Source organism: Mirounga angustirostris, unplaced genomic scaffold (assembly GCF_029215605.1).
Source record: "Mirounga angustirostris isolate CCGP_5_RB_7025 unplaced genomic scaffold, mMirAng1.0.hap1 SCAF_9, whole genome shotgun sequence".
NCBI classification, from domain to species: Eukaryota; Metazoa; Chordata; class Mammalia; order Carnivora; family Phocidae; genus Mirounga; species Mirounga angustirostris.
The window spans coordinates 48,906,256-48,918,704 of record NW_026991717.1 but is presented as its reverse complement, the minus strand read 5'-3'; the positions used below and the strand labels follow the sequence as shown (position 1 = coordinate 48,918,704).

Genomic DNA, 12,449 nt, shown 5'->3' with positions numbered 1-12,449 from the left:
CACTTTGGGGAATCTAACAGTGCAGAGTCACTAAATGATCTAGAGCCTAGGGAGTATTCCATTGGTAGAGATTTCGTGAAAGAAGTCACTACTATTCCAGTAGCCCCAGTAGCCTCATGCTTCTACCCTCACATGTTCAAGAGAAGAGCTAAGGAACTACAAATAAAATCTAAATTTAAAATATTATTGTGGTTTTAACTCCTGAAGGCCAGCAAACCAAACATGAAAAATATACCAACAAAAACTAATCCATGAAGCATTTTAAAAAGCTCTCATTTAAATACATTTTTAAGAGTTCTATTAAGTACAACATAAATTAGAACTATTATTGTGGCTTTAATTCCTAAATTGTAGCAACCTAAAAATGAAAAATATGCTATCAATAAAACTAACCCATCAAACATCTTAAATCTTTTCTTTAAACAAATTCTAACAGAGTTATTAGAACAGAAAAATAAACAACTTTATTAAATGCGTAAGTGATCTTTAGAAAATGCCAGTAAGTTTCAAAAACATGCAATAACCTCAGACTGTGATTTCATTATTGATGAGCTATAGGAAAGTATCTAGATAGCTTACAGCTAGTTCACCCCTAGGGTTGTAATTCAAATATCAAATTTTATTCTCTAAAAATGAGATATTTAAAATAAATATTTACTCAAGAATAATATATTTCATATAGTGGTAAAAGCCTTATTATACAAAAGAACTTTAAGATTAGTTATTTTACTTACCAAAATGCAGTCCACTTTAGATTGTACAGTTTTGCTAAAAGAAAAAGAAAGTTAGGTTAATAAAAATGATAAATCTATTAAATATTTGAAATAGTAAAATTCATTTTTAAGATTAGGATCATACCCTAAAACTGCATTTTTCACAAAGCAAAACAAACATCTATTTCCCATTCACTGTACTAAATTTAGTCCTAAAGCATGATCAGAATATCTGAGTTCACTGCTACAGTCAACCTATTGTTACACTGTATCATTTTAACAGATGTTTTGAATAAACAATTAAGTTTTTAAAGATACATAAAAATGCAGATATGTATTACTATACAAAGAAATAGGACACAGAGTTTATAATGAATTACAATTTTTACTGTATGCCTGCCACTCTGGAAAATGATTTGTTTAGCATTTAAAAGCCATACTGGTGTAGTATTATCTGTGGTTCTAAAGACTTGCTATAAAGTAGATTCTCTTCTCTTCTCCCTCCCTCTCTCTCACATACGTATATGTGTGCATACACACCCACACAGGCTAGGGAAAGGAATCCCTAGACATAAAAGGAATAATAAAGATTAACTGATACAGTAATGTATTGGAAGGGGAGAATACATTTAGAAATAAATAACCCAAAAAAGCCACTATATATCAATTTACTGAGTAAGTGAATTACCGAATAAGTGAACTATTGATATATAATACAAATGAAGCCAGTATAAAATAATTTAACCATCATCTGGATTTTGTTATAACACATTAAAGTATAAATGCAACGAAATCATGGTGTAAGTTCAGAGATAGTTTATGTCTTAAAAGATGCTACAAACTCAATTATCTTTCATAAAATGTTCTAGAGCCAAATAAATATTAAAAAATTCATTATTTGCCTCTATATATATCTATACAGTTAATCTATAAAGTAAAAATCAACATTTAAAACTCATTTGAATTGACTGTTAATATAATCAATAACCTCAAAACTTTTCATTTGTAATTAGATTTCAAATTTCACTTTTTAAAGAACAAAGTATAACTGGGTTAAGTTCAACTGTAAAGATCAGAATGACTAAAAAGAATAAGAAAAGCAAATGATATCTCTACTTAAGAGGAAATGAAATCCCCTTCCCACAATCCCACAGAAGACTTTTTAGAGGTTTTTAAATCTTTTGGGATCGTTTGTATAGCTTATAACTCATTAGCAGCTAAAGTGTGCTATTGTTTTCTCTTCTTAATAACTCCCACAGTTTCCCTAAGAGAGTTTTGTATTAAGAATTGCTCCTAGGGGTGCCTGGGTGGCTCAGTCGGTTAAGCGACTGCCTTCGGCTCAGGTCATGATCCTGGAGTCCCTGGATCGAGTACTGCATCGGGCTCCCTGCTCGGCAGGGAGTCTGCTTCTCCCTCTGACCCTCCCCCTCTCATGTACTCCCTCTCTCTCATTCTCTCTCTCTCAAATAAAAATAAATAAAATCTTATAAAAAAAAAAAAAAAAGAATTGCTCCTAAAAAGTAATGCATCAAGAATCCAACCACTATTCACCACCTTCTAAACTCCCACCATTTCCTGTCTAAAGTGTTACAGTAACCTAACGGGTCTCCCTTTTTCTATCCTTAGGAACCCCCTCCTCCCCAACCAACTCTGTGGGCTATTCTCAACAAAGTGGCCAGAGTGATTCTTTGTCCAAACCACATTAGTCCTTTGCTCCAGTCTTGATCATGGCCAACAAAGCCCTGCATGGCCCAGCCTTCTGCTATCTATCTTTCCAATCTCATCTCTTATTATTTATCTGTTCCCCATTCATTCAGCTCCTGCCACATTAGCCTCAGTGCTACTTCTCAAGGCAGGAGTAAGGCCTTTGTACTGGCTGCTTCTGTCAGCCTCTAAGACTCTTCTCCCATAGAACTTATCTGTTCATTTTCTTCATGACTTTGCTAGATGTTATCTTTTACAGATAGTTCTTCCCTGACTTTCCCATATAAAATATTCTGCATCACTCTATCCTTCTTAATCTGCTTCGCTTTTCATTATTGCACTTGCCATCAGTCATTTTATATATTTTTTAGAGATTTTATTTATTTAGGAGAGACAGCGAGAGAGGAGAGAATGAGTGGGGGGCGGGGCAGAGGGAGACGCATTGAGCAGGGAGCTTGATGCGGGACTTGATCCCAGGACGCTGGGATCATGACCTGAGCCAAAGGCAGACACTTAACCGACTGAGCCACACAGGCGCCCATTTTGTATTTTTATGAATTTACTTGTTTACTGGCTATCTTCCTTGACTAGAATTTAAACTCCATGAAAGCAGGTTCTGTCTGTTTTGCTCACTGCTGTTATTATCATCTGGCACATGTTAGGTGTTCAATAAAATCTGTTAAATGAATAAAATGACAAAAACACATTCAGCCCCCCATATGAAGAGAACTCTTTGGAAAAACTGGGACCACTTTAAAAAGGGTTTTTAGAGAAACTAATATGAAATTGAAAATGTGATTATTTTTTTAAACCATAGCTCTAAATATACTCCTTTTCTATCAGAAACTTGCTGTGGAATATCTGAAGATGACTATGTCTTATCACAAACAACTTGGTAAATCTAAAAAATATGTGTAAAAGACAGCCTTTGAAAGAATAAACTATAAAAGTAAAATGTAAGTGCTTCTAAGCTAGATATGAACTTTGGCAATCACTTGATCTAGCCTTTTATTTTTACTTCATACTTAACACAGGCATAATAGAAGGATATAGATTAAGTCCCCTTCGTTCTTCTGTCCAGTCTCATACCATATCTCACTACCTTCCCAAAGATAACTATCATTAATTTGATGTCTAAGCTTCCCAGTTGATATTTCAATACTTGTATTAGATGTACAAGTCTATTAAGTAACATATACTGCTGTTCCAAGAAGCTTTTAAATGTTTATATAAATGCCTTTACATTATATATATTCTGCAATTGTCTTTTTTCATTCAACATTATTTTTGAGATCTATACTTTGATGAGGTTCATTCATTTTAACTGCTGAAAAGTGTTCCACTGGGTGAATATGTCAAATTTATTCATCTATTTCTTTTTTTTTTATTATTCATCTATTTCTTTACTAAAAGCCAATTTTATACTTCCCAGTTTTTCTTACAAACAATGCTGCAATAAACTTTGTACATGTCTCCTGGTGTACACATGTGAAAATCTCTCAGTTATAAATTCAAAAGTTAATTTTCAGGGGCTCATGGATGTATCTTTTCAATTGCATAATATATTACCAAGTGCTTCTCCCAAGCAGTTTATATCCATTTACACTTCCATCAGCTATATGATAGCTTCTGTTTTCCTATTACTTTGTATAAATATTTGCCATTTATACATGATATATAATACACATATTAAACACTATCTTAATGGATATAAATTTCTTAAATTTGTTATTTTTCCCAATTGCTAACACTACTTTTCACCTGTTTACTGGCCATACAGATTTTCTCCTCTGTAAACTGCGGGTTCATATTCTTTGCCCATTTTTAAGTGGAGCTGACTATTTCTTATTAAGTTGTAGCAGTTCTTTATACACTATGGACACGAATCCTGTTACATATACTTAACTCTGTTAATTATATATTTTAATGATATCTTACTAAAGTTTAAATTTTTTATTTAGTCCAATTTATTAATTTTTTTCCTTCATGATCTGTGTTTTTTATCTTAAGACATCCTATTTAGCTAAAGTTTTTTTTTTTTTTAGGGGGGGCCAAATTATATTATTATTTTAAAATTTGATTACAACCAATTTTGTTGGCAATAAAATTAGAGGTATTATAAATTTGAATGGATAAACCAAAAACCAGAAATTAAGTTTGGTAAAAATGGGAATAGGAGTTTTCCAGTAATTACAGATTAGAAGGCAGAAATCAATTTAGAGAAACAGACAAACCCCATGTTTACAATGATTGTGCCACAGATTTAAACTTCAGTAGTTATTTAGCTAAAGTTTTAAGGACATATTTCATTCAAGTTAGCTTTTTCAAGTTTGATCTTTATTCAAATTAGAATGTATGGTATGGAGGGGCGCCTGGGTGGCTCAGTCGGTTCAGCGTCTGCCTTAGGCTCAGGTCATGATCCCAGGGTCCTGGGATGGGGCCCCGCATCGGGCTCCCTGATCAGCTGGAAGCCTGCTTCTCCCTCTCCCACTCCCCCTGTCTGTGTCCCCTCTCTCGCTTTTAAGATTAAAAAATCTTAAAAAAAAGAATGTATGGTATGGTGTGATACATATTTTCTTTCTGGTAGGCCAATTGCTCCCCATTTTATTATGCCAAGTTTTCATGTATGCTTGACTCTATTTTTGGCTTTTTTTTTCTGTTTTGTTATTAATCTATGTGTCTCTGAGCCACCACTCTAAATTTACCAGTGCTTTAAAAATTACGTCTAGTTATTTGATTACATGACCTTCCTTGACCATTTTCAGAACAGTCTTGATAATTCTTAGGCCTTAAATAATCCAGGTGAGTTTTTTGGTTTTTCCAATTTCACAAAATTATTGCTAAGATTTATACTGAGCTGTACTGATGTTATAGATTGAAGTGGGGGAGTTGATTCATAATTTATTTTTGTCTGTCTTTAAAAATGTCTTATAATTTTCTCTTTTTAAAATTATGTTTTCTAATTGGCTCTTGCTAATGTACATGCTGATATTCACAAAAACTATTAGTTTTCTATGCTGCCCTTGTATCCAGCAACCTTCCTGAACTTATTAGTTCTAATAGTATATAGATTCTCTTGTAGGTAACAATTTCACTTACAATTAATGAAAATATTTTTCTTCCTTTTCTGTCTTTATGCCTTTTTCTCCTCCTTTCTTATCTAATTACTTTGGCTAAAATCTCTAGTCTAAGGGTGAAGAATTGCAGTAATAGCAGACATCCTGTTCTGTTTTCAATTTTTATTTCAAAGTTTTAATATGATGTAATATTCCATTTAGTGGGCATTTTATAATTCCCTACAATATTCCTGAATATTCAATGTTTTTATTGACTCGATTAAAATAAAATAATGCTTTGTGCTCGCTTCGGCAGCACATATACTAAAATAAAATAATGCTTCAATATCCTGATGTCCTGCTTCAGATAATGACAAAGTAACTTCCCAAATATAACAATGACACATTGTGGACAAAATATAAAAACAGGCATCAAAATTAGAGTGACCAAAAGCAGGCAGCAACTAGAGGGAAGCATCCTTAAAAGAAGGGAACTGCACTGAGTAGGATTTGTAGTTATAAGGCTATTGTCTGAGGGCACTTATCCACCCATGCAACAATGATCACTGAAGAATAAGGCAGAAATGTGCTGTCTTACCAGCTGAGGAGGCAGAGAACAATGTCTGGGATCGCCAGAGCCACTGTAACATGAAAGATGAAATCCCAGAAAGGAAGGTGCCACAAAATTTCTTTATAAACTATGCCCAAATGTTTGGATAACCTTCCTCTGGGAAAGACTCCAAGGCCTCCAGAAAAAAGCAACAGTTGGAAAAAGTGGAAAGATCTGAGTTCAGTCTCCTTGCTGCTGCCTTTTACAGGAGTAATAATGTTGGGAGTTTGAATCCAGGGATGTTACACTCTACCAGGTCAAAAAAACCAAAAAAACCCCACAACACTCAGAGAAAAATAACTGAATCCAAAGCCTACAACAATATATCACCCACAATGCCCATTACACAAGCAAAATTTACCAGAAAGAAGAAACAGGAAAAAGATACAAGTCAAGATAAAAAAAGCAGCTTACAGAAACCAAATCCTGAATGATCCATATGTCAGAATTAGTAGACAAGGATTTCTAAGTATTATAAATACGTCCAAGTATTTAAAGGAAAATATGGTCATAAGAAATGTATACATGGCAGAGGAGAACCTCAGCTGAGAAACGGTAGTTATGAAAAAGAACGAAATGGAAATTCTAAAACTAAAAAGTACAATGTCTAAAATGAAAATTCATTGGATTACCTTAACAGGAGATCAGATACAGCAGAAAAAGGGTCACTAAACTGGAAAATAAATCAATACATCTTATTGAATCTAAAGGAGAAAGAAAAAGATGTTCAACATAATCAGAGCTTCAGAGATCTGTAGTACATCAAGTGGTCTAACTATGTACAGTTGGAGAGGAGAGACGAGACAGAAAAATATCTGATAAATGACCAAAAATGTCCCCAAATTGTGTGAAAAACACGAACTTACATATCTAAGCTCATTAAATTCCAAGCAGGATTATTACGAAGAAAACCACACATGGGCACATCACAGTCAAAGAGATGAAAACACAAAGATGAAAAGCAAATTTTGAGGGCAACTGGAGTAAAGTTAATATTATATGCACAGAAGTACTAAAGCAATTCAAGTGATAAAAGAAAATCCTTTCAACAAAGGCTGATGGAATAACTGGATATATCTATAAACAAATGAACATAACTCATCCTACAGCTAATTTTGAGTTGGATCTTAAAATTAACTATAAAAATTTAAACTATAATGCCTACAAGAAATCACAGACTATTATGACCTGAAAATATACAAAGATGTCTTGGGATGCAATAACCATTAAAGAAAAAAAATAAATTAGATTCTACACCAAAATGAAAATCAACTGCATTCATCAAAAGACATCAATTAAAATAAACAAGCCACCAAACAAAAACAATATTTGCAAAACATATACCTAACAAAAGACTTATGGCTCAGAATATGTAATAAATTCCTACAAGTCAATAGTAAAGTCAATTAATAAGTAAGCAAACAACTGGAAATAGATAGTTCACACAAAAAAAGCAATATACAAATGTCCAAGAAGCAAATGAAAAGATGTTCAACATCATTAATCATCAAGGAAATGCAAATCAAAATCATAATGATATACTATTATATACTCACTAGGACGGCTAAAATTAAAAACAGAAAACACCAAGTTTGGAGCAACTGCAACTGTCATACATTTCTGTTGGAAATATGAAAGGTAAAACCACTTTGGAAAAATTCAGTTAAATATAAACCTATCTTTTATTGTGGCAATTCTACTCCTAGGTATTTATTTAAAAGAAATGAAACTGTGTATCCACAAAACAGGCTTGAACAAAAATGTTCAAAGAATCTTTAGTCATAATAGCCCCAAACTGAAAACAATCCAAATGGAAGTCAATGTAAGAATGGATATATTCACAGTACTCAGCAATTTAAAAAAAAAACTTATGATACACAGAAACACATGGATGAATCTAGTAGATATTACAGTGAGCCAAAGACACCACCCAGAAAAGTTCACTCTATACAATTTATATGAAGTTCTAGCATAGACAAAATTAATCTATGGCAAAAGAAAAATTACAAAAAGTGTACAGCTTGGGATGAGGATTGGGGTTGACTTGGAAGGAGCACGTATGAACTCTGTAATATACTGCCCCATTTCCCCTTTTCAGGAAAGAAGAACTTTGTCCTTCAGCTGCTAGTAGTGCTTCTAGCAGAAAGACTTCTGTTGTCAGCCCACTCTGGGGATAGTCTATGCTGAAGAAGACTTCACTCCCAAAGTCCTATCTCCTTCCAGGGACAAGCCAAAGTGGCTGATCAACATGGGGGTATAAAGGCCCAGCTCTTTGTTACAACTTGGGACAACTCTGATGGGTCATTCCAGCTTCAGAACTCTCTAGCACTGCACCTTAACTTTCCCTCTGCTTTCTTACATTCTTTCCACAGATGTGACTCTCAAGAGCATTCCCTAATGGTTCTTAAAATACAATTCTTGGACTAGCATCACCTGGGACTAGTTACAAATGCAGGCATGTGGGCCCCACCCCACACCTACTGAATCAGAAAGCAGAAGTCCCAACCACCTGCAAAGAGCTTCCTAGCTTTCTGTGCCTCACTCTTAAATATACTCAGATAAGATAACAGAGCAATATATTCAGGAGATAAGAATAAAAGAAGAGATAGGAGGTACTTACTCCACTTGGCTTTCTCTCTGAGGCAATGAGTTAATGGCTGGTGAACCTTTTAGCAAATCTTGTTAACACTTTTTTTTTTTTAAGATTTTATTTATTTATTTGACAGCAAGAGACACAGTGAGAGAGGGAATATAAGCAGGGGGAGTGGGAGAGGGAGAAGAAGGCTTCCCGCTGAGCAGAGAGCCCGATGTGGGGCTCGATCCCAGGACCCTGTGATCATGACCTGAGCAGAAGGCAGACGCTTAATGACTGAGCCACCCAGGCGCCCCTGTTAACACCTTTTTGAACTCATTAAACTATAAGCCTCTAAGACTTTGATCAAAAATTAAAATTAAATATATAAAAATTAAAAAAAAATCATGAACTTATCAAACAAGAAATGGCATTATCTATGGATATATTTGGAATTAACTTATGATTACTTTTTTCAACATTACTCTGACTACTTAAGTTTAAGAAAATTTTCCAGCAGCAGGAAAATATACATAAAAATACATTCACTGGGGCGCCTGGGTGGCTCAGTCAGTTAAGCATCTGCCTTCAGCTCAGGTCATGATTCCAGGGTCCTGGGATCGAGCCTGCATCGGGCTCCCTCCTCAGTGGGGAGCCTGCTTCTCCCTCTCCCTCTGCTGCTCCCCCTGCTTGTACACTCTATCAAATAAATAAATAAAGTCTTTTAAAAAAGTACATTCACCACTCTAACAATGAACCACTGATGCACATTTGAGCATTTTAAAAAAAGATAGTATTTGACTTAATATTTCATTGTTTAAATATTTTTCATTTTTATTTTTGAATAAAACTATTTTGTTAATTTTATCTGCAAATAACTTATGTTCAAATAATGTTTAATGTGAGTATTTTCCCTTTTTTTGACATTTTCTAAATTGTTGATAATTTATTGTATTTCAAATCCACTGAACTTCTGGTCTCACAGGTTTTTAATAATTGTTAGTTTTATAAACATTTTAATTAAATAGTATCAACCTGGTATTTGGTATTAGACAAAAATAACAGTATGTCAGTATCATAATTTTGCTGTGGTATTTTAACTACTAAGGCTATGGAACATGCTAATCATTCATCTTCCACTTCTTTCAGTTCAGGCTTTGCAAATCAAGTCAGATCAACACAATGTTAAGAAATAAAAATCTTAATCCTAGACCTATGGAGTAGGGAAAAGAGGGAAACACAGCAGCAAGGAGAGTATATACTAATTTAATGAAGAGAGATACAGTTTGAGAAAGCATATTTTGTTTTCCCTAAATCGAATTACAGAGTGAAGCTGGGGAAAACTTTCTTACCTAGTGGGGTTATACAAAAGAGACAGTAATTTTAGGAAGTGTTAAAAAAAACAAACAAACAAAACCTTAGTCTAAGCCTACTTTACCTCACAGAAAACACTTCACAAAAATAACCATGTAGTATTCCCCTTTCTTCAGAGTTCAATATGATACAATAAATAAATTAGTAGTCATGGGCCAAACATACATAGAATATAATACATTGTAAGTAACAGTATACTTCAAAGAATAGAGACTGCTTGCTACAAACATTTCAGAAACTCTATTTTTCCAGTTTCCACAAATTGTTTATAAACTATGTATTACTGATAATATCATTCTAAGAGACTCCCACTCATCTCTCCAATAACAGGTTTGGCCTCCATCCAAAAGTTCAATACTATTTCTACATTTATTTAGAGTCTCCAAGTCTGAATTGAGAGTGACTCACAATTCCTATATACTTGATTCAAAATTCTTGTGTTGCAGAAATTGTGATCTGTGAATACCAGATATTAGACTTCACCCATGAAAAATCTGAAGTAGGAAAGGTACAGTGTAATATATCAACTGTAAGAAGCTCTTACATTCTATCTAGCCTTGCCAGGACAAGTCAAACTCTTAGCTTCCTCTTCCTATAAAATAATTAATTCTGTTAAAAGTATATTGACTTCAGATCCTTTTTGTGGATTATGACTTAGCTCACAGTCCATCAAAGTAAAAGATATTTTTACCTTATACTTTTCTATAATGAATATGAAGCATTTACTTTTAGTTTGCTCAAATGAGAACAAAATTTTTAAAATTTTACATTATTTTTTTGTAAAGATTTTATTTATTTATTTGACAGAGAGAGACAGCGAGAGAGGGAACACAAGCAAAGGGAGTGGGAGAGGGAGAAGCAGGCTTCCCGCTGAGCAGAGAGCCCGATGTGGGGCTTGATCCCAGGACTCTGGGATCATGAACTGAGCCGAAGGCATACACTTAACTGACTGAGCCACCCAGGCACCCCCAAAATTTTACATTTCTAAAAATAACCATAGTAGTAGTGGCTAATTCTATAAAAGTTGAAAGATAAAAAATATATATATAAAAAGCAAACTACCCTTAATCTCATCATCCAGAAATATTTATTTATATGACTTTTTTTTTTTTAAGATTTTATTTATTTTAGAGAGAAAGAATGAGCAGGGGGGAGGGGCAGAGGCAGAAGCAGACTCCTGCTGAGCAGGGAACCCAATGTGGGACTCCATCTCAGGACCCTGGGATCGTGACCTGAGCCAAAGGCAGACGCTTAACGGACTGAGCCACCCAGGCGCCCTCTTACTATGTCTTCTTAAAAATAACTGGGATCTGTTGGTGAGGATGTGGAGAAATTGGAACTGCTGTCTGCTACTAACAACAACAACAACAAAAAGAATGTAAGATGGTGTCGCTGCTGCAGAAAACAGTTTGGTGTTTCCTCAAAAAACAGAATTATCACATGACCCAGAAATTCTATTCCTAGGTATATACCCAAAGAAATGAAAATAGAAATGAAACAAAAATGTGCACATAAATATTCACAGATGCACTATCCTTAAGAATCAAAAGGTGGAAACAACCCAAATGTCCATCAATGGATGAATATACAAAATGTGGTACACATCCATATAATGGAATATCATTCAGTCACAAAAAAAAAAAGATCCATACTAAAACCTGTATGAATCTTGAAAAATTTGTTTAGAGAAGGCAGACATAAAAGATCATGTATTGTATAATTTCATGTATCTGAAACATCCAGAGTAGCTACATGCAACTAGAAAGCTGACTGGTGGTTGCCAGGAACTGAGGGGACAGGAAATTGGGGAGTGACTGCTTAAAGCATATGGGGCTTCACTGTGGGATGATGAAATATTTTGGAACTAGACAGAGGTGATGGTTACACAACATTATTAAATGTCACTCAATTGTGAACTTTAAGTGGTTAATTTTGTTATGTAAATTTTACCTTAATAAAAAACAACCTATGATCATAAAACTGAGAAAAATTCATATTGATACTACACTACCTAATCAACAAAGTACCAACTATGTTTATATTTATACCCCAAAATGCTTTTATTTTGTTTTGAATCGTTTACATTTTACAGTCTTCATTTAAGATTTTATGTATGTATGTATGTATGTATGTATGTATTTATATGGGGGGAAGGAGCAGAGGGAGAGAGAGAATCTCCAGCAGACTTCACACTGAGCTCAGAGCCCTACACAGGGATAAATCCTATGACCCTGAGTTCATGATCCAAGCTGAAATCAAGAGTCGAAGGCCCAACCGACTGGGCTTCCCAGGCACCCCCACTTTACAGTCTTTAATTAAGCACATAAAACTGTACTATTTTATTTCCCCATGAACATTTTGTGAAATTCAGATTAAAGTGTATCATTTACAAATCTTTTGTCTTTCTTCTGATCATCTAT

General features: G+C 34.3%; 1 protein-coding gene across 6 annotated transcripts in view; it reads right to left on the bottom strand.

The window, feature by feature from the left end:
• RFX7 (regulatory factor X7) overlaps positions 1 to 12,449 on the bottom strand; it is a 140,406-nt gene that overhangs the window by 81,085 nt on the left and 46,872 nt on the right. For all 6 annotated transcript variants that reach the window (XM_064570421.1, XM_064570422.1, XM_045900023.3 and 3 more), the window contains one exon: positions 735 to 768. In XM_064570421.1, coding sequence (XP_064426491.1) covers positions 735 to 768 — 34 coding nt within the window. The remainder of the gene's footprint in view (positions 1 to 734; positions 769 to 12,449) is intronic.